Source organism: Pararge aegeria, chromosome Z (genome assembly GCF_905163445.1).
Source record: "Pararge aegeria chromosome Z, ilParAegt1.1, whole genome shotgun sequence".
NCBI lineage: Eukaryota > Metazoa > Arthropoda > Insecta > Lepidoptera > Nymphalidae > Pararge > Pararge aegeria.
The window spans coordinates 10,634,036-10,661,900 of NC_053208.1; the positions used below are offsets into that span (position 1 = coordinate 10,634,036).

General features: G+C 36.7%; 1 protein-coding gene across 6 annotated transcripts in view; it reads left to right on the forward strand.

Moving 5' to 3' along the window:
* LOC120636467 (insulin-like growth factor 2 mRNA-binding protein 1) overlaps positions 1 to 25,360 on the forward strand; it is a 77,761-nt gene extending 52,401 nt beyond the window's left edge. For 2 of the 6 annotated variants that reach the window (XM_039907956.1, XM_039907955.1), the window contains exons 2-8: positions 11,925 to 12,092; positions 13,916 to 14,302; positions 14,409 to 14,652; positions 15,562 to 15,720; positions 16,039 to 16,305; positions 16,894 to 17,151; positions 20,159 to 25,360. In XM_039907956.1, coding sequence (XP_039763890.1) covers positions 11,925 to 12,092; positions 13,916 to 14,302; positions 14,409 to 14,652; positions 15,562 to 15,720; positions 16,039 to 16,305; positions 16,894 to 17,151; positions 20,159 to 20,260 — 1,585 coding nt within the window. In that variant the 3' untranslated portion in view covers positions 20,261 to 25,360. Of the gene's footprint in view, positions 1 to 7,980; positions 8,238 to 11,924; positions 12,093 to 13,915; positions 14,303 to 14,408; positions 14,653 to 15,561; positions 15,721 to 16,038; positions 16,306 to 16,893; positions 17,152 to 20,158 lie in introns of those variants that run through there. The other 4 variants (XM_039907960.1, XM_039907959.1, XM_039907958.1 and 1 more) reach the window with 3 other exon arrangements.
* The last annotated feature ends 2,505 nt before the right edge of the window (positions 25,361 to 27,865 follow it).

Genomic DNA, 27,865 nt, shown 5'->3' on the forward strand with positions numbered 1-27,865 from the left:
GATGTATTTCTATTGCCGCTATAACAATAAATATCAAAAAATAAAACACGGAACACGCGAGTCCGATTCGCACTTGGCCAATTTTAAAGGCTTTGTACCGAAATGGTAAAATAGAATCGTATAAAGCCATCGACATGATATTCGAAATAATAGTGAATCTATTAATAAAAAAATATATCCTGAAGTGCAATTTATGTAAGATGTAAGATTTATGTAAGAATAAAACATCAGATGCGTTGTCCAAAACTGTGCATTAAACTTGACAAGACTATATAGGGACTACATTACAACCATATTTGATTAAAAACTACCGTACGGACATTTTTTTTTTTCACGTTCAAACCTAACAACTCCACTAAGTGGACGCAAACAGGCGAAATGACCCTAGTCTTGTCAAGTTTAATGCACAGTTTTGGACAACGCATCTGATGTTTTATTCTACACAGGTACAAATAGCTGAAACAGGCGATTTTCCCATTTTGCGTCCACAAAATCCAGATTGCGTCCGCCTGTAGACCAATTGGCGTCCACCTGTTTAGAAATAATTAGGAAGGGAAATAGGAAATAAAAAGGGAAGCTTGTGATTTTAGTCAAAACGTTTATTTAATAATTGCTGATATCATAAAAGTAAACATAAATTGCACTTCAGGATATTTTTTTCTCCTCCAACTAACTCCATTAATAGATTCACTATTATTTCGAATATCATGTCGATGGCTTTATAGTATTCTATTTTACCATTTCGGTACAAGGCCTTTAAAATTGGCCAAGTGCGAATCGGACTCGCGCGTTCCGTGTTTTATATTATTTTTTAATATTTATTGTTATAGCGGCAATAGAAATACATCATCCATGAAAATTTCAACTGTCTTACTATCACGATTAATGAGCTACAGCCTGGTGACGAACAGCGAAGTCTTAGTACTAGGTTCCTGTTTTTACCCTTTGGGTAAGGAACACTAAAAATGGAACAAAATTCAAATATTGGCAAATACTTAAAATAATTTTCGTATAATAATTGTATATTTTTAGGTTAGGTAGGTTATAAAGAGTATATTTAAATAAAATTATATAAATTTTACTCTATTATTTTCGTGTGATAAAAAGATGGACGCAAAATGTTATAGGGTTTCTAATGTAGGAAAACTGTGCGTACAAGTCTGATTTTTGACATTCATTATCTTTTTTTATATTTCTAATTATATGGACGCAAATCGTCCGTCATATTATGCATGTTAATGTTGTTAAAATTGATAGGAAGTTTATATTGTTTTTCCCATGTTATCGTATTTAATTAAACATCTGACTGAGACATAGAGTAATCTGCGTCCACAGCGGACGCAAAGTGATTTTTTTATAAAGTTTATGTACCAGTTCGCGTCCACCTTATATAAAGCTGTCAGTAGAAAATTATAAGAACAAACATCGTTATTCCTATAGTGTGGTTCACAATTAAGGTCTAGGGATATAACAAAGTATTCTGAATTTCACATAAACACCTTAAATACTTATCGTGAAAAGTACAGCTGCTCACTATTTTTTTCTACAACACATTCGCGCGTCAGCACTTGTTGGTTGCACACGCAAGATTAGTTTATTTTTCATTAAATTTGGGTTGCACGCATAGATCTTTTGTTTGTGTGTTAGTACCTGTCATAGGTCCGAACATCAATAGAAGCGCTCTTGTTTAGATTGGTGTGTCGGTATTGTTATTTTTCATTGTTGTAAAACAGTGTACCGTCGTTTGGACGCGAGTTGGGCGTCGGACGCGAAAAGGCGAAAATACCCTAGTATTTTCGCCTCTCTGAAACTAAAATTTTGTAGGTACATTGTTTTTAACATTTAGTTCCTCGAATGCACGTTTCAACATACAGCGCCTAAATGGCCAATCTATTAAAGACGTAAATAGTGGCAACATCCTATCCACTGATCGATACTAATAGGTGTCAGTCGCGTACATGGGAAACTACAGACCAGTAACAGTAACTTTAATTTCAATCTTTTTCGAGATTTTTATGCACCAGTGACTTTGAGATCTCACCGAAAAGTAAGAATTCACAATCAATTTCGTATGCCTGTTTCAATCTTATTGACAACGTTATCACACATCTATTATTAAAACTACCTGTTGTCATATTTTTCGATGTGCTAAAGGAGTTTGAATTCGTATCACAGGGGTCCAACAATAGACAGACATCTCGAAGACAGAAAGTAATCTGTTGAAATTTAAATAAAGGACTGGTTAACCCCTCAATGAAGCAAATACCTATTATGGTTTTTGTTAATTCTAATTTTAAATGAAAGTACCTATTTAACTATTTCTCACATTTTTATTTATGTATGAATGTTTGAACATTAGTGGTTCTTAATAGCCAATTTACCTAGGTACTTTGTATCTATTACTTTTTCCATTCTGTCCTTTTTGTTAGATTTGCTCATCCTCATTTCCATTAAATATTTTGTTCTAAGAACGGCGGAACGTTAATAATGCGATTGTACCTAGTATCGCTTGAAGTTTTTACATTTCTTAGTAGTTTGTATAAACTAATTTGGTAATGTATGTCACTATAATAGTGCTTAACCTGGATTAAATTCCCTCATGGCGTGTGCTTTCAGGGACTTTTCTCGTACGATACTTGAACAGTTGTTTAAATAAATTCTAAACACAGACGAATCATTTTGATTTATCACGTGACGATAAGCTGTGGTTTAGAATTAATTTCACAGTAATAATGTAAGTTATTAATATAAGCGGTATTCGTGCAGATCAGGAGGTAATCAAAGATCAAATACCGAAATAAAAAGAAACCAACTAATTTTAATAATTTAACCAGTTTGATTTTATAATGCATTTACTTTTTGAAATCAATTAAACCAATAATAGAGGATTATAATAGTTGCAGATTTATTTTATACAAGAATTTGAAGATCTCAACCCACGAAAGTTCCGTACTTTAGCTAAAATAGAAAGCTAAAATAATTAAATTTGCGAAGAAAATCAGTCTGTTTTAAAATGCCATGCAAAACAGGAAGGCCCACCTTGAAAACACAAATTCAGCGTTAAGGGCATATGGGCAGAGCTAATGAAAATTTTTCAAATTTTTTTTAAAATTATTCTTCATACAAAATGCAATGGTTTTAATAGCTAAACAAGAAATCTCAGAAAATCATTGTAATGAAATTGCCAAGCAAGACAAGCAGCAAGTTTAGAATAAGAACTCTCTTCCCTTAAAGGGCCGACTTACGGAGCAATCACCATAAGCTTTTAAAGTTATAGTAGGTACCAGTCATTAGTGGATAATTACAACTCATGAATAGGCTATTAAGCATAGATTCTCGTTTATAAAAAAAATATCGTCATTGGTGAAAACGGTATGAAAATGCGTCAGTTTGTAAAATTTTAACCATTTCTTTTAACTAAATATTATTTTCCTGGTAGGTACTTTCTTATCGTAGGCTGTATCCAAAATACGTAACACGTTAGAAAATTAACATGAATTTTAATATTAGGTTGATCCATTTTATCAGATATGTTAATTCCCCGAGCCGAAGTCGAAGGTCGAGAGAGATAAAACATTTACTTTTCACTTTGGTTTTGAAGACATATTTCAGGTCTAAAGGTCAATTCCCGAATCGGGTTCAAAGTTAATGTTGAAAATAAAATAAAATAAAATAAAGGAAATAAAAAAAAAAACAACATGTAGTGATTATTGCTAATTATTGAAAAAAAAACGATAAGGAATCAACTATTATGGCTCTTCAATTTCGATTTGCCTGAGAATGTTTTGACTTAGGTATGTATTTGTTTTTAATACAATTATCGTAAGAATTAGTCATAATATTATTGTATAATTAATATAGTGCAATGCGGGTTTATCACATTACGTTGTATGTTTACGTTATATCTTGGAATGTGTTATGCGCTAAGCAGATATTAATATCACAAAGCCTTCACTAAGGAATGTCGCTCACTGCAAAGTCGAGGCAAAAACGCGGCGCATCAGCAGCGTCTCGGTACGGCCGTATTAGACCGAGCAGTATTTAGACCGATTTGATTTGTATACATAAGGGCGACTATGCACAAATAGTGTACTGTCTCTCAGAAATAATACAATTCTCGCTATTGGAAAGTCGTTTCGCATATCCAACTCGTACCTTCAAAGTAGAATAAGCCTTATCTTCTGATTCTTATTCCTTCCTTCTGATTTTTATTTTACAAATGCTTGTGAAGAGTTGCGGGCAAATTTGAGCTTGAGCAATTAAATCAATAGAAATAAGATCCATTTAACTCTGCAGTTGCAAGTATTTTGCAACTCTAAAACGACTACTCGATTGCGAACAAGGAAATGTTGAGATTGCAAAGTTAACTAGTGTTACAGTAAATTTATAAAGTGGGTAAATAATTAAACTTTTGATAATAAATAATAAATTCATATTTGCCAGATATTTATGTTCATGACATTGACTTGGTGGGTATTTTTATATAAATACGGCTGTATTATCGATGCGCGGCAGTCCTACATGGACTCGAAAGATGCAAAGATACCTTCCGGTGTCTTAGTCGTTAATCACTAGCTTAGGTTAGGCCGCGGGGGCCGCGCCGCGATAAATATCTTAATATAATATTTCGATAAGTAAGCTTCCCGCTGGCTAAATAGGTTTAGAACCACTGCACTAGGATATAGATATCGGAGCGGAAGGTGCATAAAGAGTATACATTTGGGGAGATCTGTGTGGTGTGTCGGACCATTTTAGTGATTATTGGCCTATTTTTTTATTCTTTTGACGGGACTTTACTTTTACTCTCAATCTCGGAAAAAATGGTCTGGTCTAGTGGGAGGGCTCGGCAATGGGTAGTTACCTCCTTACCGACAAGGACGTGCCTCTAAGCGATTCAGCCGGCCGATAGTTAGTAGTTTCGTGATTTCCTATTCCACGCTCGAAAAATTAATTGTACACTTCAAACAAATACCTATATTTACTTTTCAATTGAAAATGATTGCTATTTAATGTATTGTCTTAAAGTGCACCTTATAAATGCGATGCAGGCGGATGTGTACACATGTACATATGAATGAGTTGCAAGCGGTGACTGGTGAGGGCTGGAGGTGGCGCACCTGTCGGCAGGTGGCATGGAGCACGCGCTCGCTGCGCAACCGCTCGGCCCTCGCCAGATTGCAGTCGGCTTTTTATGTCGATTTGATTTGAGTCGATAACGTATCGCTAGAAATATCAATTCGGCAAAGACTCCACTTCCGCTCATGGTTGGTAGGCGGATTGTATCTGCGGCGTTTCTATTCAAGTACTTACATTTTTAAGTACTAGTAGCGCGCTCCCCCGCGACTTCGTCTGCATAAGAATTGTAATAAGTTTCCCAGAAAAAGTTTCGTCCGCTTTCCTACATAGTATATATTCAATATACCCCGACCCACTGCGTTGACTCACCCGCAGACCTTTCAGTAATCTGAATACGTTGAGTTGGTTCTGTCATATAAACTTAAATCTATTATTTAACCAATTTGGGGTTAGAATTTTTATAAATCTTAACGTGTATGTAACCATTTTATTTTTCAACCTAAATACCAATTTTCATCGATATACCTAACTTATAATTTAACGGATTAACATGGTAACTTTCATCCTCTACTTAACCTCTTGTAATAGTTAACGTAGGTATAAGTAGTTGGTCTATTTTTGACCATGCAGCGCAACATATGAAAAGAACGGATATGCTATTATGAGTAATTTGATTATCAGACTTAATGCAAATTTAAATAAAATGTGTTGATTTAATGCAAATTTATATAAAATACTGTTTCTGTACTTTTATTTGGGCGTTTTTGAGCTCTGACCCGAAGTCTTATAACGTCAGTGTTTATAGCTTATAAAATTAAAGCCTTCCTGAAAAGAAGGAATAAAACTAGAGACCCGACTGTTTCTATGAAAAAAAAATTGTTTGTTTTAAAAAAATGCGTACACTATTCGTTTTAAACATACCTATAAAGGATACATGATATAACGATAGATGTATAGTCTTTTCTCTAAATTATAAAGAAAAAAAAAACCAAAATATGAAAATTACAAAATATAAAATAAAATATGCGCAGAGGCGGGTCTTGTGCTTTAATCTCCAGACAATCCACAAAGGAAAGGTGGGTAGGAACAATTATTAATAATCCTCTTAGTACCCTTATTTTTAATTCCTTAGCAATTATTAAAATAGTAATCTTTAGGATAAACAAAAATTCCACTTCCAAAGAGATTAATTAGACGATGAAAGTTATCTGTTAGAACGCGTATCTCTGTAACAAGCATCCGGATATCAGATTTAAACAAGCTTAATTCTCAAGGAAGGTTAAGCTACCTATTTACACGTTACGCTCCTTTGGAGTCGAGCAATTCCATTTATACCATGGGCCGGCGAAGTAAACCGGTTGGTTGTTTTGTGAAGAATAATAGCGATTGAAAGTTTATCATGAAAGTTTTTAAAATCGTTACAGTTGTGTACGCAGTCGTATAAGTTTTTCGAGGTCCTTGTCGCAATGGTGAGCGATCTTATAAGTGGGGAACTCAGGTTCGATCCTCGACAAGGACATGCGGGAATTTATAATTGCCGAATTTAGTCTCGTCTCGTTGGTAGGAGGAACTGGATCATCATTTACTGCCAGGTGCAGAAGGGGGATAACTTGTAGTGGATTAAAAAACCGAGGGAAACCGCTAGTTATTTTACATTTCACACACTTACCTCCTTCCTAAAACTATGAGCGCTATAAAAATTTGTCCCGAAATTCATTGGCAGGTGGCACCGATGTTCATTATAAGTTACTGCAAAATAATTTTTTTAGACTCATAAATGCATTAAAATTTGTATTATAATCTGGCAATTAGTTACGGTGCGCGTCCGACAGCGCGGCGTGAGTGAATTTCATATTATTCTTATCATCATGGGTACAGTAGGTGGAAGGTATTAGCATCAGATTTTTTATACATTCCGGCTAAACTCCGGATTGGAAAACTTCAAGTTCGTTGTGGGCTTAGACCCGTTTGGAACCCTCGTAGCTTTAGTTTTGTTTACGAATATGGTTATCGCCATCATCTCACTATCGTGTAATTCTCATGTAATGTACGCATCAAATGTGCCATCTATGGGGCCTACTTGAATACAGATATTTGTGACTTTGTCTTTAACCTTATTATTATTTCGGAAATCAACCGCCAAAGGGGTGAAACGAGGATTCGAAGGTTAAATACCTAGGTAAAAGTTGTACTGGTTTTTTTAAGTTACTCCTTAGCCGTTCACTGCCGTGAGGCCGTGGTTGATGGACGATACATTTTCTTTGGCTGATGCAGCCCCCGCTATGCGTCTCAGCGTTTCGGTAACATCGGACTAGTTATATAGGTACGTTTGTGTTGCAGTACAGTGCAATAGTATTATTAAGAATCTTATCCTGTTTCTTTTTTAAGTTTGGGCATTATAAATCTTGAATAAAATACCTAACCTAAAAGCGTAAAAAAGATAAAGAGGCCTACCTGCGCCTACTAGGAGAAATAAAGAGCACACTTTACAGGCACACACAGGTCGAATTAATATTGCAACAGGGATAACTATTCTATATTGAATTACATAGTGTAAAATTCATGTATATATATAAGAAGCAGCTTACACATATAGGTAATAATTTTTACAATAATTCGTATAAGTAGGCACTTAGTAGTGACATCGATAAGAATCTTGAGTTTGTGCGAATGCCAGTGAGTTGTAGTTTGTCCTTGAAAGTTGCAGAGTAGAGTAATTAGAGTGAATGGGGTGAATGGATTGTAAGTTTTTATCAGGTAGTGTGCGGAGAGGCGCGGGCGGCGGGGTCGGCCGTTTTGCATTGCATGGCTATTGTGCCGCCCGCGCCCCTTGCCCTGGCGCTGCCGCGTCCGCCGCATGCCGCACCGCGCTGGGCCATCGCCCTATCAGTATTCAGTCTTACGGCAGCGCTCGCGCTGGTGTCACTTCATAGCGCGACGTCGCGCCGCTTTGTTTCAACCCCATCCCTTCATTTCATCCCAGTTTCAGTTTTGCACACGATTCCTTAAGTTTCCTCCCGCAACGTTACTGCCAAATTGTTTGTTATTAACTGGTTACATAATTAAGTTTGAAACTGTTTTGACAATTCCGCTAGCGAGTCTACGCCCAACTCTTGTCTGCAACGCCAACTACACATGGAAACAATGGCGAAATACCGCAGGTATGGCACGCCTCTTGCGAGTCCTCTTCGCTTACTTTGTTATTTCGTTGTATAGTGGTTACTTGAATTGTATTGTTGAAAAGTTGCAATTTTATTTTGCCGGTCATTGTTGCCGTTGCAAACGATACAGTAGTGGTACAAATCGCGTTGCATGTTTTGAGCACGTGGTGCGTGAAGTAAAATGGCGGCGCCGGCGGCTCGGTCGGTCACCATGAGTCACCGCGTCGAGCGCCAAGCGCGCGCTGATAATAAAATTTACTCCAATAGACTGGCATGGAATGACACAAGTTACAATTGAATAATAGCATTAAATCGTTTGGGCCAAGTAGGTGGTTATGAATTACTCACATTCTCCGACTCAAGTATGGATACTATAGGTAGGTATATCGATTTTGATAAATCTGGATTCAACGACAACTTTTTGCAGGTTACTTACTTATCTTTATCTAAAAGTAGAGCTGTCCTTTTTACAATGATTCTTTAGGAAAATGAAAGTACTATTTTAAAAATGTCAATTTAGATTTTGAAAAAAAAAGAATCTGCTTTACCTATTTACTGACAAACAAAGTTATGTAAAAGCATACAATACATGCCAGATAAATGAGGGCGTGTCCGCCCTGATAAAAAAAGTTGCTCATCCATCCATTTAGTGGTTTAACGCCTGTTTTCTATATTTAATCTTCTAAATAAAGTTATTTGTTAAAAATAATTAAAAACACAAGATTGCTAAGTAATAAATTTTGAGATTACGGATAGATTGAATGAATGAATATTGTAAATGGTCATAAGTCAACTTAGTTTACCAAGCAAGTGCGATCGACTAATTTAATTCTTCTACCATTATCAATGTTAATGTTATCTGAGTGATTGAAGCTCTTATACGTATTATGACCTTAGTCCATTAATAAGATAGCTATGCACGTTATCTTTTACTATATCTATTATAAAACGAACTGTCAAGTCGCAGTCAAAAATCTGCGCTTGGTAATATTCTACACTTTAGTACTTTACTAGTACATCAATGAAACCCGTAGTTGACGCGGGTGAAACCTAAAGGCACAGCTAGTTGCTCAAATGAACATTCACTTATTAAGCGCACACGACTCAATTTGAACCTATGAGAATAGATCAAAATAATCTGCATACATTGGCCTACTTTTATGGTTTTTTTTGTAAACAGTTAAAAAATTCTTTTGATTTCAATATAATTTAATAACACTGCATACCTACCGGGCCTAAAACTGTATGGATTCTTTATGTTAAAAATGTTGCCTGCCATAAAACCACTATAGTAATTTTGCCCCTCATAAATCCAAATCTAATAGGGAATTTACAAGACTAATAAAAAATAACTTCAAACCCGGCTTCAATATGGCTTTGGGCTGTCTGTTATAGTTTTCGTAGTTACCGTTCGAACTTGGAATCGTAATTTTTATACCTACTAGGTATAAATGATTCAAGAGTTAGAAACAAATAGATTTCGCAGCACCTTGAACTATAAACTCGACAAAATTCTCGAACTTCTTCCTTTGGTCTGTCTGTACCTACTCTAGAAACATTCGTAAATAAATAAGATTACTGTATACTAAAACCAGGTCCATTCCATATATTTGCAAATATAAATACGAAATATACTATAAACTTTTCCCGTATGTAAAAGTTATTTGTATCTATTACGATACGATACGAGTCCGGCGCAGTTAATAAAACTCGAGACCAATATGTAGCGTATAGTCCACGGGTACCGTAATCTAGAAACTGGTTAGTCAATAGTCAGGGACTCCGCCCTTCGATAGGTCACTACACTCATTTGCACACAGCCCCTAGTACTCTAGCGATCACGTTCTCTATAGATCTGATCCCCTCATTATTTTTACCCGCTGCTTTGTTAAATAGGCGTGTACTAAGGTTCTATATGCTATTTGTATGCGCTTATTTACAATACTTGCGCCAGCAAACTATTATACGTACGGCATGTATAATAGCAGAGTTCAAACATATAAACCGCAGGTGCGTCAATGTTATAAGCTCGAGTTTTACACGTCGTGCAATTCGCAGGTGCAACTTGCCTGGCGAAAATATGAATCGCAACTTGTATGTGGTTGGGTCCGCTGGTTGGGAGCGTAATGGAGGATTTTGAACGATAAACATAAATTCGGCGGCACATTTTTTGCTCAAATAGACTATAAGTACTAGAAAGCCATAATTTGGTTTGATAATACCTACATACAAAAATATTGTTATAAAGATATCCGATAGATATATCCTATACTCGTAAAGTGCGGACGTTTTTGGTAGGCCTTTCAAAAATAACTGAATAACATTACGAATACTACGAAGTTTACATTACGAATACTGGGTAGCAATTTTTTTTTTTTTTTGAGAATATACATAATTTGGAGTGGGTTACCTAGAGCGTTAATTAGTTTCGTTGTTCGAAATGGTCCATTCAATAGTCTTACCTTGTAGTGCTCGTGGATTCTTTTTTAATATTGGGTGTTTTAACGTGATATATTTAAACATATAAAGTAAGTAAGAGATAGCTACGTACCTAGGTATATTAACGCATTTAATTACCGAAATGTGTAAAATATAAAATGTTGCGCCTTAAACCTAAATTTCATACCTATATTGATTTGAGTGTATTATTCATTATAGTAATATAGAGTGTAAATAAAGCGTGTTTCATTGATAATGATTAAGGGCAAAGAACGCATTCCAACAAAGATAATACGCTCGTAACAAGTAAGTGGAGTGTAACTAATAGTTACAATTAGTAGTGCCCCCACCGCGAGTAGTAGTAACTAGGTAAACGCACTGGCAAGGGTCACGCTGCGAGTGCGAACTCGTGAGTCGAGAGTGCAACGTAACTACTACAGAGTACCGACTCGCTTGTGAATGGCAACGAGTGCAATTGCCGCGGGAATGTTGGAGGGGGGGCGGCGTGCACGACCGGTGATGTCATCTCCGCTCCGCCATTTTGTATTGCGGGTCGCTAGCCGCTCGTATCAGAGTCACCAACCAGGCCTATACAATTTACACACATCTCTTATCTATAATATGACTAATATTAGATTAGAACTGCTAGCAAGCATTATGCGAATGAGGTTAATATAAAAATCTAGACGACACAAAAAAATCTAATTTTTTTATTGTTGACCGGTTTTCCACTTAAATAAATTATTTAAGTGGAAAATAATTTTGAATGAAATATTCCTAATTCGCGACCGGGAACTTCGCGCCTAATTAGATTTTCAGTGAAATGACTATAAAATATATCTAGTCCACCCATCGTGGTTCTGTTAACGCCATTGGCTTTCTGAATAATCTATCAAATTGCGTTTTTGGAGAAGCATATTTTCACAATAAAACACAATAGAACTGAATAGAAACGCATAAAGAAAGTATATTTATTGTATTTCAGCAATATATCTAGTCTAAATAACAATAAACTTCTTTTGCAAGAAAGCATTTGTATAGAAGCTCACATCATGACAGTCTTATTTTCTAGAGTGCCCACTACACTAACAATGTCTTTTTGCAAAGATGCCTAAACTTTACTATCTCTTTCTAGTTAATCCTTGCTGGACTTTCATTTGAAGGTCCCTTGATTATGTTGAAGTGCATCCCTATAGAGAATGACTGTTATGCTATACAATAAGTGATAGGTTATGTCGCTTCTCGCAGCCGATCAAGGATTCTCATCAGTGGGCTCCCCCCGCATGCTCGCTTCGACACCATCGAGCCCCTGCTCTCACAGTACGGCAACGTGCAACATTGCGACAAAGCGAACTCGCGCGATGCCACCACCCAAGCGGTGTACATCACATTCGAGAACCCGGAGCAGGCGCAGCAGTGAGTATTGTCTCCACAACGTTTGCTGGCACCTTTCGGAACAAGCCTTGCCCGTTTCAACTAATTTTCAATACTTTGTCGGACAAAAGGCCTTGTTTCTCTTGTCTTCTGCTTGTCTCACACTCTCGCACGCTCTTTGGTCAGTATTTGCATGATGTATGACTTAAATGTGATGTCTATCTCTTTTGCCTTACCGCAATCAGATGCTTTGTACATAGTCCGGTGTTTTCAGGCTGCACTATATGCATGAAGTGCTGTGGTTATTGTAAAATGGACATTTGATATTTACCTGGTAACAGTTGATATTTTTTCTGCTACTGATATATTTCACATTCACGCAATACATAATAATTTTTGGTTAACATGTTATTTGAAATAGTTTAGGTTAATAAATTAATGGTCAAAATGGTTGGTTAAAACGATTGCTAATGATTGCTAATATTAACGATATTCACACTTCTCCGTACCGGAGGTACGGACCACAGTTTCGGAATTAATAATATTTCGCAGGACCCGGTCTGGGGCCCCGGCTATAAAACTGAGTTCCTCTTCCAGGGCACGGGCCAGCCTGTGCGCGGGAAAGATTATCTTCCTTAAATAGGAATACAATTGAGACCCCCTGGATGCAACGATTGGAGTTTATTGATCTTAAAACTACTTTAATTTTACTATCAATCTAACTTTGTTGAATGTGTTACTCACCTTAAAAAAATAAGTTTGAACTTTTGGAAAGGGCTTTGCAAATTTTGGCTTTGACTACTCGTCCGGTATTTTTATTTTTACTGTTCAAAATAGCGGTCACGTATTAAACTTGTATTAAATCAATAGCTAGAAGCCATACAAACAAGAAAGAAGACAAAATCTCAGGATTCCGAATAAAAGTTGTCAAAACTTTACTGGTAGCGCCGCAAGTGAATAACTATGATTAAACGTACAAATTAGCTCCAAAGCATTGCTTTCCGTTCTTTGAAGTCCAGTCCTACAACATATTCATAAAAAAATTAAACACACTGAAAATACCTTAGGTATAAGAAGATTAACTTTGAAGGTAGATCTCCTTAACCTAAACTTAGATTACCGTAGAACTATATTTCAGATCCAACTCATACAATAATTTTTTGTTAGTATATGTACGGATTTATCCACTATAAAGCATCAGTAAAACAAAAACTATAAAGCATCAGTCTATATCTCGGAATCCTGTCACTTCAGATTTTGTCTTATATAAAACTCGATGGTATTGCTGGCTGTTATATAATAATAATACAGGTTTAATGCGAGGCCGCTATTTAAATAAAAATCAAAATGGCGGACTGGTAATGTCAGTTAGGCACCATATCAAAATTCTATTTGTGATTAGAGGAAACAACCTATAGAATTTGCGCATGCTTAGATGAAATTGACGTGAGTTTTAAATGTGTCAGTGTGAAGAAACTAAAACAATTAAGTGTATTTGACAACCAACTAATACAATCGTCAGACGAATCTAGTGTATGGCTGGCCGTTCATTGGCTACTATCGGCTGAGCAATTAGTAGAAGATTTTGTATTGATTTAGTGTCAGTGTTTTAGTCAGTGTAAGAAAGCGATCAATCTAGAACGCTTTAGCTCATCACACGATCCTGTGGTCAGGAAAGTAGCTCAAGTAAAATAAGCGCCTCGATAGCCGGCCGATCTTGATTTTTATACAAAACACGTAGACGTGTTTGGTTTTTGGCCGCTTTGACCACTAAAAATCTCGTTACGGCCCAGGCGCTAATAGTCAGTTTCCGTTCAGCCTAAATGAGTAGCAGTAATAAAAAATACTTTATTTCTGTGTGATAGAGCCATCAACGGCTTGAATGGATGCGAGCTGGAAGGGGGCCGAATGAAGGTGGAGGCTGCAGATGGGATGGCACGCGGAGGAAGGCGCGGGCGGCCCGGCGGCGGCAGAGGCGGTGGCGGGGCACCGGGCAGCGGCGCCCGTCCCACTGATTTCCCGCTGCGTCTGCTGGTCCAAAGCGATATGGTTGGCGCCATCATCGGCCGCCAGGGCAGCACCATCCGCCTTATCACACAGCAGAGCCGTGCGCGCGTCGACGTACATCGAAAAGACAACGTCGGCTCGCTAGAGAAGGCCATCACCATATACGGCAACCCAGATAACTGCACCAATGCCTGTAAAAGAATATTAGAAGTGATGCAACAGGAAGCCAACAACACTAACAAAGGGTAAGAATTGCTCAGACTCAAGTCCATACGATTTCAACTCTCGGAAGTCTGTTTTATCCACTCAGATCAAAATAGAGGTACCTTTAAATATTTTCTTACTTTTCAGGGAAATCTGTCTCAAGATTCTGGCTCATAATAACTTAATTGGTAGAATCATTGGCAAAGGTGGCAATACCATTAAAAGAATCATGCAAGAGACAGATACGAAGATCACTGTTTCATCCATAAATGATATCAACAGCTTCAATTTGGAACGTATTATCACCGTAAAAGGATCCATAGAAAACATGGCTAAAGCCGAGTCACAAATTTCGGCCAAGCTGCGTCAGAGCTATGAAAACGATTTGCAGGTAAGCAAAAATATTTATTCGTAGTTACGGAATAGTATATTGTGCAACTAGTGCGACAAGTTGTCGATTGCCCACGAAAGCGAAGTTGAACGCACGAGAGAAGCGAGTGCGGTCACTCGCTTGAGTGACCGCACTTGAGTGACAAATTTATTTTCCGCATTAGCTCAAAAAAGTATTGTACAAGTAATGCACAATCCAGACTATATTGTCTGTTTCATAAATCATAAAAGTTTTTCAGCACAATGGTTACATCTATAGTACCTCTGGATATATATACTGCTTTATAACACTAATTTTGGTAGAAGCCAATTGCAAAAAAAGTAGCCTATAAATACAGAAAACGGAAAAACCAGTGTAACCTGTTATTCCAATTAGTTTAACACCGCCATGCATGCGATTAAAAACACAAGCGCATTGTTTAAAACCTAAAGTACTTATGCGTACATGTCTATGATGTACCTAATAATCTTGTCTATAAAAGGCACAAAAATAATTTAGAAAAAATAATAAAAAAAAAATGAATTCTAAACGGAAAATCTAGGAAAGCGGAATTATCATTAAATTAAAAAAAACATTTTTTGAAACCGAGTCGAGGTACAAGAGATGTTCCTCCTTTGCAAACCCACGGGCATAGTACCTAATATATCAAAAACTAGCTGTTGCACACGATCTTGTCTGCGTTTTTACAAATTCTATATTACATATTACGGTTTTTACAAAGACTACGTACGTTATTTCTCCTTTCCGCTCTAACTAACTTTGGCAAATGTCAAGTTGATTGATTTGCTCAGTAAGGGCGAGAAGAAAGGACCAACAAACAAACAGTATTTCGCATTTATAATAGAACTAAAGAATACAGAACAATTGCATGTATACAAACCAAGGAATTAATTAACTTTGTTGTTATAGGTACTGGCGCCTCAGAGCATAATGTTCCCAGGGCTGCACCCAATGGCCATGATGTCGACTGGACGCGGATTCTGTGGAGCACCGCCACCATTCCCACCCCCCATCTATGCGCCGATGGCCGGCCAAGGGGGCGCGCAGCAAGGCGCCGGAGACTCGCAGGTGAATAATAAATGTCTACTAAAGTGCAGTGGGATGGTCCATTCGACAACATCCCTTCAAATAAGATTATGCAAACTGCTTTTTTTCCTACCTACTGAGACGCTTTCAAGGGGAAAAATAATGTTATTTGGTTTTCCTGAAATTTAACTAGCAGTCTTCGCATACATGGATATATTTCGGATCTTTAGAGACATACATACCAGTGTTGTCTTAAACCTCCTCGCTCTCAGGCATGCTCTTTAAAGAAAATCTAAGGGTCAAATTTGAATATTGTGCAATAGTTGGTAATTTTAGTTAATTCATTATTTGTTAATCCAGGAGACAACTTACCTATACATCCCTAACAACGCGGTCGGGGCTATCATCGGCACCAAAGGATCGCACATCCGCAACATCATTCGATTCAGCAACGCTTCGGTGAAGATAGCTCCTCTTGAGCAGGACAAGGTCCTTGAAGGAGGCGTGAACGCAGGTCTAGGCGTGGGCGCAGGCGCCGCCGCCGCTGCTGCCGCCGCCGCAGGGAACGCCGCGGCGCAACAAGAACGCAAGGTTACCATTGTTGGTAGCCCCGAAGCCCAGTGGAAGGTAAGCTTTATGAACCGCAATTCATTTGCAAGTTACAAAGGAAATATTATTTTGTGATGGGTTCCTCAGAGAACAGGCAGTTTCTTCTGTGCTACTACTACTCTCTTCTGCAATCACCAATCTGTCCAGCAAGTGTGGACATTATGGGCAAACTTTCACTTCGGGGGAGGCCTTTAATCCAGCCGTGGACTAACAAACTATAACGTCTTCACTATCATATGCAGAGGTGCAAGTACTGTATCATATTTATTATTTCGATTCAATAGGACTAAATGTTAATAGGTTTTCAGTAATAGGAACTCGTGCGCTGCGAGAATCTTATTTTTAATCGATCGCTGTATGGTACTAGTTGTTTCATAGAATTATAGTATTGCTTACACTAGACGGCGCGAAATGTGGGTGAAATGTTCAGAAGTACTGATTGTGACTGGTCTTTGGTCCAGGCCCATTTTTAGGTCAAATGTGTGATAATCGATAAAAAAATTCTTTGAATGAATTGTATGCTACCAGAGTTGTTAACTATGCGTACTGTAGTAGTTAACTTTTAGTTTACAAAAGTATTCAATTGTGATTAACGGAATATTTCAGGCGCAGTACTTGATCTACGAGAAGATGCGGGAGGAAGGTTTCATGTCTGGATCTGATGACGTGCGATTGACCGTGGAGATTGTAGTGGCATCTTCGCAAGTGGGGCGCATCATCGGCAAGGGCGGACAGAACGTCCGCGAGTTACAGCGCGTCACCGGCTCACTGATCAAGCTGCCTGAACAGCCGCAGCCACTCGCAGCCGCTGCCCATGACCACGAGACCACCGTGCACATTGTCGGACCGTTCTATAGCGTTCAGGTTCGTATTATTGTTTATTATGTTCGTATTATGCGAGTTTCTTGGCTATTGCTAGACCTGTTATGTTCTCGTCAGTGATTTTACGGTCTTTATATTATTCTGTTAGCATTTTTATACAACTAGCGGTTGTCTATGTCTATTTGCGGACAACTGAGTACAACTTTCATCCCTCAGAGTTTCGATTTCTACACGGTTACTAGCTTCAAACGTTTTAAGTTCGTTTCGAGTCGGCCAGGCAAAGTGGCGACGACAAAAGAATGAAACATGATAACATTATGACGTCATCATTTGAGTCTCGTTTACTTCGTAAGGTACCTTTGTACTTACTACTTGTGTTTATAATCCAATATGTGTAAACGTGAAAAGAAGTGAAGTGTTTAATGTTTATTTGAAGCCAAATATTGGATGATTTAAATTATTGCGGACATACACCTGTTACAATTTCATAATAATTATTGGCGAATGCTTTCCTTGAAGAGTGGTGGTATAATGACCTAGCGTTAGATGGTAACGAAATAAATGTATGCGAGCTGTATGTATGTGTGAATGTTACTAGAAAATTATAGTGTGTTATTGTTTTCAAATGTACATGTGGTGAATGTTAGTATGAAATTATAGTGTCCTATTGTTTTCGAAATGTACATGTGGTTACAAGCCTATTATCACGGTTGCTGTGCGGTCGTCGAGGAGTTGCCGGCGGATATCTAAGATAAGTACTTTGTTTTAAATAGTTGCTGGCGCGTTGCGAACTGGTTGATGAAACAGTAGGCGACGTATCGCGGCATAATAAATGTTTAAATGTTGTAGCGGTCGCCCGACGCGGGATGAGCGTTGTGGCGAAGCTCGCAGTCAGGCGTGATGGTCCAATGAAATGACATTTAACGGCCCTCATGGCAGCGTCTTTTATGGTTTCCTCTTGTCAATAGGTAAGCTCTTTCCCGCTATTAATCATGTTTATTCGACGCGAATGTACTTAACATAAATGCAATATTGTATACATGAGATTAATTGTTACATTGTATTGTGTTTAATATAGTTTTTGATCTTAACCTTGTTTTATTGAAATTGTTCCTACAGGTCTGTAACTACATGTACATAAATAAGTATGTGTAAACATTTTAGATGATTCTATTCAAAGATTTGAGTGATTGCTTGATAGAGGTTGAGTGAAAGTTGGCTACTAATTAAGATTACACTTATTGGTATTGTGCATATTTATCGCTTGCGAATATTTATTTGTTGGTAAAAAATACTGATTGTATTTATATTGCGTGTAAAAAGCATTACTTTTTAGGTTGATAAGTTATGAAAGACCATCCATAACATGATTCCTAGTATTAGATCGATGCCTTAGTTAACCATTACTTAGTTATTAATAACTGCAACAAACATTCTCCAAAAACTGCAATTAATTGCATTTTGTGAAAAACTCAGAAATATTTGACTGTTTTACAAGGCTGTTTCAAGGTGTACGAAGAGGTAACAAATATATATGGGTATAATATTAATAACTATTTGTGAAATTGCATTCAAAGTCTACCGAGAAATTAAAAAAACAGTCTATGAATCTAAGCCAGGACCTTGTAATCGTGTAACCTAATAAGTCGAACATTCTTACCACATGACCAAAGAGTTTTTCTCTACCTTTTAAATTTTTGTCAACTAACCGTTTTACGGTATTGTATTCACGATATTCTGGAAGGGCGATATCAATATCGGCATTTCCCGTAGCTACTCAATATTCCGCGCGAGCTTCGGTAATTTGAGTCAACGCAAAAGCAATTAGCTTAGAAAATAGTTTTTTTTTTCAAATCCCGGCGAAGCTTGTTTGCGTCATACCACCGTAGGGAAATCCTAGATGTTGTTCAGCCTTACACTTTACTTAAATAAAACAATTTATTTTCACAAGATTCTATTACCCACTTAAATAAAATTTACTTACAATGAAACGACGACCTCCTTGGCGCAGCTATTATAGAATTATTATTAGCATTTAGAATATAGTACAATTATATTAAATCATTGATATACTATATTTGTAATGTCTTATGTATAAAAAATTCTAAAGAATAGAATAGAATATAAAAACTTTATTGCAACAAGACACAATAGGAAAAATACAAGGAAAACAGTAATAGTACTTAGTGCTAGGGTGCAAAGGCGGCCTTATAACCAAAAGTGATCTTTTAAAGGCAACCTAGAATATTTTTTTTTTATCAACGTTAATTATAAGAGAAAGAAGAGTGACTGAAGATGAGAGATCTTAGTTCAATTTTTAGTTATTTAATAAACAAATTAGTTTCTGAAACATAAACATTATAATTTCATTAAAATAATCCAACATTCTTAATTGGTAGAAAGAGCACGACCATCGGTATTTTGATAGGCTGATGCGAAAGAGCATGAAATGTGAGTGTATATGGCACTAAAAAAGTGGATTTTTCTTTTTTTAGTTGTTACAACTGTAAACTATATTATCATCATACCCTTTTCAAGAAAGCATTTTGCGCGTAAATTTGTTAAGTGATCCTTGATGGCTTAGTTGTGGTTAGACTTAAAGGGGTACAGATGGATACAGAGTATTTCAAATTCCATTAACAACAGTTTTGAGATTTTCAAACCCTACTGGCAGTGAATTTTGCATTGCAATATAAATTCTGTTAGCTTTTGTGTGCTTATTGTCTGCTGTTTAGGCAAAATGCATACAATCAATTTGCGCAGATCAATAGAATAAATTCAAGATTAATCGTTTGATCCAACTCTTAACTCAAGTCGAAATACATGTTTATCAAGCCAAAAGTAATTAACCAGAAAGTCCTCATTTGTTTTGTGAACATAATCATACAAATAAGTAATTTTTTTTTATCATATATTACTTATTAAGTGAATCTCGTTATTATAAGCAGAATTTAAAAAAACGTTAGAAGTGCTGGACAAATGGCAACTACCCAGTAATTACTGGAATGGGGTCTGAATATGTAGTGATATGTCGCGTTGGTGGTTGCAGTCTGCACAGAGGCGCATTCGAGCGATGGTGGCGCAGGCCAGCGCGCCGGTGCGCCACCGCCGGGCTGCGCAGCAGCAGCCGCCGCCGCCGGCGCAGCAGTAGACGGTACCCACCGTTACCACCACCCGCCGCCACCACTCCGCTGCCACAGCCGCCGCAACGTGCCACGCTACCCGCCCCCGCCCTCTGCTCCGAACCCTAACCTGCCCTGCCCTGCCTAGTCCTGCCCAGTCCCACTCTGCTCTTTCCTCCCCACCCTACCCTGCTCTGCTATTTCCAACCAGAGCCCGTTTAAATTAATGCAAGCAGTAGTACGACGTAGAACTTACTTCTTTTGTTCACTTGACTGATTTTCGACGAATCCACACGCTTAATGTAGAAAATAGTAGATGAGCGGACTCTCCAGCGGACAAAGCTATGGTTTACATCTATCTATGTAAAGGCAACCTTATCTAAGCTATACCTTTGCCCCTGTTGTTATGCTGGATTGTTAGTTCATCTATTCTAGTGGTATAAGGAGCACACAGTCTTATTACAGATTTCATATGGCAGTCGAACTGCTGCTTACATTATTGTCCGCAGCGCAGCATCTAGCGCTTTGATTTGTTAGCAGCCTAAGTTCAATGTTGTTGTTGACGTATTATATTAACATAGTGAATAATTAATTGTGAATTTTATTCCCGGATTAATGTTGATGAGTATTTGGATATAAAGTATGTATTTTATATATTATTCATATACACAATTTTTTTTTAACGATAGTACCAGTTAAAGGAATTAGCCGGAATATATTTAATTGTTATATTGTTTTCATACCATGTTATTATAATTCATTGTAAAGAGTTTTCCCAGATTGCAATAGTTGTCATTATGTTCTCATATACATTTACACATGTTAGTAGCAATAGGTTAGAGTACAGCGCCATTATTATACAAACGAGATGTAATACATATTTTGTTTTGTTATAAAGTAATAGATTAATCTGTTAAAGCACTTCAATGTACTGTTGATATTATTCTGAAGGGTGTGTGTGGGTTGCGAACACCGATCAAGAAAGGAGAAACACGACATCGCTTTAATCACGAGGCTCCAATGAGAATATCGGATGCTTAGCAACTGCAGTGTAAAGACTAACAGTCTGATGTAGTTGCTTAGTGTGCGCGAGCCACTGACTGCGGACTGACCGACTTTGGGGCGCGGACTCACAGTCTGTGTGGGTAGTTGCCGCACTCCGGATTAGATATTTTTGATATAGTAGTCATCGTTGGACGGTATGGACTAAAGGTATGAGTTTTAATTTGTAAGTGTCATTTGTTGATCGTTTTCTTTGTAATTTTGTCTTTGTTAGCTTTATAACTGTTTTCCTGTATCGATGCGACTAAGAACGATCTCCACGTCGAGCCGCACCGGCTAAGTGGGTGCGGTGCGTTGCGGTGCGGTTGTTCGGTTCCACGCAACGATACGGTTTTATGCGAGTGTACGATTTGTGTTAATTGTGCCAAGTGAGATATTTAACTATGAGAGAATAAGATTAAGTGAATGATATCAAAATTAATGAGAAGCTTTGATATTTATATATATGAATGAGATAATAATATATGGAAGTTTGGCAAAAAGTGAGAATATTTTACATTATCTCGACTCGAGAACCTAATTGTGTCAGCATGAAACGCTGCCCGAGGTGCATCAGGTATTAATTATTAGTTCCGCTGGCCCATTTCATCAGTCATACTAGAGCCGAATCAGTCTTCGCTTGTGCCGATTTCACCCCTGACACTTCCACATAGTAAGCAAAATATTATCTCGCTTTTGGCATTCAATTTTCACCGAATGTACCGTTACATTTACTTCCGTGTGAGATCAGTTTTCGGCTAATAAACATAAAACGTCTTACAGCAGATGCAGATCCATTCCATGCTAGTTTTGCTCTACCTTTCTGCATGTCAATCTTAATTTGGTTTGTTTCTTAACAGAAGGCCCTGTCATATACAAAGGAAATAACTATTTGGTGCAACAAAAAAAACGCATCTATTTAATATTCTACCTAGTAGTCCTTTTTTGGAAGCATGTTAAATTATTAGTAATTAATAATGACTACTGATGAGTATTTTAAATAACGGTTTATTTATAATATTTTATAAATTTTATTATTTTGAGATGATGAATTACTATGAGTATTGAATTTACTGTAGCAACTAAAAATAAGGATCAACATTTCATTTCCAATATTTAAAAGAAACAAACCTGCATGGTATTCTAAATAATATTGAAATTTGGTCTTCATGTTAACAAGCATGTTACATACCCTCATTATATTATGTATAAACAAGCATGATTTTGATATCACAGGGCCTTAGTGCATTTACTTAATGTATTTTTTTTTTTACTTTTACATATACTATTTATATAATTGAGTAATAAAAAGTTGTGAAAAATTTAGTTTGGAACGATGAGATCATTTTGAATGGTCGATGCCATGCTCTGATGCAGTTATTTGACCAACTTACTGAATCAGTACCAATAAACTGATCAATTACATATATCTAAATTTACACTTATAGTAAGTGATTAACTTATTTACAGTTGATTTTAAAATTAAGTAAAATTTGAGAAACACATGCTTACTTTGTAGCAATTATTTCACTTAATAAGGATCCGGAATCAGAATGGAAATCTATCAAGAGTTTTGTTTGCAGTAGAATTGAAAAATAAATTATGATGAAATTTTTAATCCCATAAGATTCATTTATGATTAGTAGCATTTATTATTTGACCAAATTCGAATCCCAGACCAGAATCGGAACTTATAGTTTTTAAATAGGCTGTTTAAGTTGATTTTAAAACTAGTTAAGAAATAATTTTAAATATTAGTTTGACCAAATATCAATCGGAATCAATACGAATAAATATTAAATTTGTTTTCATTGTAGTGTGAAAAATGCGAGAACCTGTAGAAATATAGTTAGGTAGCTTTTGGCAGAAATTAAAAATATTATAATTAATATATTTTTTCGGTAGAACTTGTTATTCTGGTCATATTACCACCCACCTCGTTTTACCGCGCACCCCATATCGTTGTAGTGTTGTTGTGTAGGCTGATAACAAGCGACCGCAAGTAAAAATTATTGCGATTTGCGAGTGCAGTTGGCTATGAACGGAATCCTGTCATGGGATACATATGTAACTGGTTTGTTTATATGATGAGCCAAGGTAAGAAGAAAAAAAAAAGCCTTCGAATTACCATTGTTTTCTTTAGCTTTTAACAAGATTATTTTCGTGTTTTTTTTTTTGTTTTAGTGTGTTACACGAAATACAAATAATGCAATCAATATCGAAATTGCCACCAGCTACCTACCTAATATTAGATTGGAGCCAATGACTGAAGGTCTAATTTAAATGTTCCATTCTCTATGATAATATCAAAGTATAATCCTTCCACGCGCGTACCCGTCGCATTTGCAGCATTCCCTAGATACCTACCTAATTCAACAGACTTATTTTGGTATCAATTTAACATTCCTTAGATATTTGTACTAACAATTGCTATATCAAAAGCATTAGTAATTTTTGTTTTAGTTGGATTATTTTTTAGATCTATGAAGACTGCTACGGTTGCGCGCGGTGTCTTAGCCGATGTTAAAGTATTGCAATTCAATCTCAAAAACAAATTGTTAAACTGTTCTTGGACCTTTTTTTTATTGAATATTTCAACATGATTTCACAATTTGTAATTTTACGTCATTTATGGTAGGTACATTTTGCTTTTTGGAACTGGCTTATTATATTATTAAGTCTTATTATTTACGTTTGTAAACAGATGCCCTGTCGTGTAAACGATTGTTTGTAGTCTAAATATAAATGGTATTATAGGTGTTGTACGTTTCTATGAAATATTACTATCTTTACGCGATTAGGCTTCTGGTCCTATTTTATCAGCCGTTCAGTTACGATACAGTTTGGCAATACTTGACCATGTAATTTGTAACTGGGCGGCTAATAAAGTAATTATTATAACGTAGGTATTAAATAAATGTTAACTGTACCTAGGAACGCTTATTTGCGAAAGTCGATTAATGAAAATAACATCAAATCTGTATAAGAATAACCCTTTAAGGAGCCAGATTTTACTTGACGACCTGGCCAGCGATCTTTTATTAATGAGCATCATAAGTTTACTTACCACATAAATTAGATACGTGTCTTAGGTTTAGACATGTACCTGATTCAGTTAAAAACAGCAAATGAAAATGAACGATATTCTTAAGGACAAAGTGACGGCCGTGCGTTAACTATTCGGTGTATACGGCCGCTTGACCGCGATAGGAGTATGAGTGTACATATAGGCATGTCGTTTATTCCTTCCATTGTAAGCAACAGTATCGCAATGTGAACAGCATTTCGATTCCGTAATGTGTTAGGAAGCAGAAATTAATAGTTTTAGTTGATTATTGTATCGTTGTGAAGTAGTGTTAAGTTGAGGTAAACGCGGGCGCGCGGCCCGAGACTGAACTACATCGCCGCGTCGCCCGGGCTTCGCCATCTACATGTCATTCTCACTGGTAGTAATGTATTTTATCAATCTTGTTTGATGGTTCTACTGTTATACGATTACGTTAAAATATTCATTTTAAATGTGTGTAATGTTTTTGTGATTTGGCGTTTGATCGTCTGGATTATGGATTTCCTTATTCATGAATGTATTATAAAAAGTAAAAATAGTGTTGAAATGTATGAGCGCGGTCGAGCACACCCGTTAGGCAGCACTCGGCACAGAGCGTCAGAGCGCTCTAGCCGTGACCGTACCAGTAAGTAAGCAGTTCCGGGACACTTGTACTGTTTATTGTTGCTCAGTTAAGTCCAATGTACAATGTAAAAGTTAGTTATTTTTTTTGTTGCTTCTCACTCGGTTTCAATGTACATTTTAGAGCTGTTTTTCAGTGAACTGGACTTATTTCACCTGTTCCACCTAAATTTTGTTTGTTTTACTGTTATTTTAGAACCATTTATAATTGGTATAAGTTCAGAAACTAATAACTACCTCAATATTACTAAATGAATATGATAATTATCTTTGTGCATGTTTTGGGAACTGAATTTAAAAGATTTCAAAAATTCAATATAGTATAAGAATGCTATTATATAAACCATAAAGGAATTTGTCAAATTTAGGTTTCTTAATGTAATAAAAATTGATGAATATTTTACGTGTTTTATTCAGTACATAAATAATCTGTTAATTTTAAACCACTTCCCACAAGTAGTTTTGTTACCATATTACTAAGTTCTATGAATTTAGACCTATATCAGCACAAATGGAGAAACGGTAAAATTTATTAAATTTTAATATTTTTAAAATTTTATAGTATTATAAAAAATGCCTACTTTATAATTTGGCAGCAAAAAAATTATCAAAATAAACCATTGGATTTTAAAACAAACCGTCATTTTGACGTCAGAACTGCGCTTTGAATAGTGTACGAAATTCTAACAAATGAATAGTAGTGTTAAATAAAGTTTTATTTAAAAAGTGCATGGTTATAAATATTTCTTTGACAGACATGAGAATGATTATTTCGATGGTATCGTAAAAAGCACCGAGCTATTTTTTACGCCGGGGGAATGATGGCCTGAAAAAAAATATAGTTATGGGCAACACACCTGGCGACAGACCTAGAGGTCGGTCCTCAACGAGATTGGCAGTTTGAAGAGTCAAATTCGTGCCGCTTCCAACAAGCCGATGGAGACAGTTTACCCACTCGGAAGTTGAGATCTCACAAGGACCACGATCTTCAGTGATGAAGGAACGACCAGAGAGAGAGTGAGAGACTCTTTGTTTGCTATAAATATTTTTTTTAACATTTTCATTTGAAAATCAACATGGTTTACTTTCCGTATTAACCTATAATAACCAACGACTTCAACTAGGTACCTATATAGATACAAATAAAAACAAAATAATGGGCGAAAATTGATATCTGAGCTAGAAATTAAATAGAAAATTTATATTGCTTTTAGTGTCTGCAAATACAATTGTAAAATATTAACACCAACGCTCGTACATAATCAGAAACAGTTCTAAAAAGGTATGTCTAATGATCTTTTATTTTAACAAATTTTAATTGATGTGATAACATAATATACTAAAATAAAGACATAATAGATACCTACGTAATAATGAAATACAATTCAGTAGGTATTTATGATTACCTATTTATAATAAAAGCGCCAACAAATATCTTGCCTAACTCAGTCGGGTCACAATACGTAAAACAAAGTACAGTTCCGGCCAATTATTTTCAAGCAAAAACAAAGAAAAATTTATTTATTTTCCTAATTAGCTACAACACAATACAAAATCAGCAATTACTAGGTAGGTACTTTAGTAACTAATACAAACCATATGTCATGACCCCCCCCCCCGAGCTGGTTCTAGGACTCAGGTGGACCTCTAATTGAACATAATGATTTTTTTTATATATTTCGTCACCATACAGATTTTATGTAACTACAAACCTTCAATACTTTATTAATTCCATATAATATAATAACTTTGTATGGTGGCAAAGTTTGGGAATGAACGCAACGAAAATTTTAATTATCTCGATTACGTAACGTTTAGCTAGACCTAACCTCAATCGAAATCGGAACTTCAACATATCATTACATAGTTCCAAGTTAAAAAACTTAAATCTCTTTCTACCTTAAATGTGTTTATAAGTGTACCTTTATAAGTATTCTTAAAACTTATTGCTGCAAATTCACTAATTACAAGAAATGGAAAGTAGTCACTTTTTCATTATTTCAGTGCGTGTGTTTTAACTTAAATGTTATTTTTGTTAGTTCTCTGAATTATTTTATTTCTTATTGTTTGGCAATTGAACTTATACGAGTATATAAATTCTTAGTTTATGCACTACACACTTGTTGAACCCACCCCTTCACTCTAGCGGAGTTTTGCGTCATCTAGCTGTTATGGCAAATCATTCACCACGGTTATGGAATATAAATTGGCAGTAACTGTAATTTTTAAGTACAGTACTTAGGTACATTAATAAAATACCTACTTTTTACTTCTATCTATTGTCATCAAAATTAAATTATAAGTTCTCGACTTGACCACGACTATGTGACCCTCCCCTTTTTTTTTTTTTTTTTTTTTTTGGTCGTGGTGGAAAAGCTTTATGGCTACCTCTGTCCTTTTGGGCAGGACAGAGGTTATGTGGGACTCGTTTACCCGAACTAAAAACCACCAGGGCATGTCCCTCTCGTTGGATTTATTGGACGTCCGGGGAACCCGTTGTACACTTCCCAGACGTCTGACCAACAACCCCAGCTGATTGCCAGGGCTACTAAGCTAAGGAGGAGGTGATCAGGACAGCTTGACCCCCCCCTCAGACAGCAGGGAGACTCGTATAGGGACGGGTAGCTAGCCCAATAACTACCCGCCGCCTCCCAGGGCAAGCAGACGTGCGGCATATTCCCGCCGTCTCCTTCCCCCCGTCTACGCCGGAGCGGATGTGCGTTTACAGCTTCTTCACGCATCCGCTCCGCGGCCTCCTTCTGCGAGATAACTTCTTCGCAAAAGTCAACCACAGCATTCCAAGACCTCTCGCTGCTCAGCATGGCAAATACAACGCTGGACAGCGAGAGGTCCCCGCCTATTTCCGCTACCAGAGTGCGACGCTGAGGATCCCACCTGCGACCCT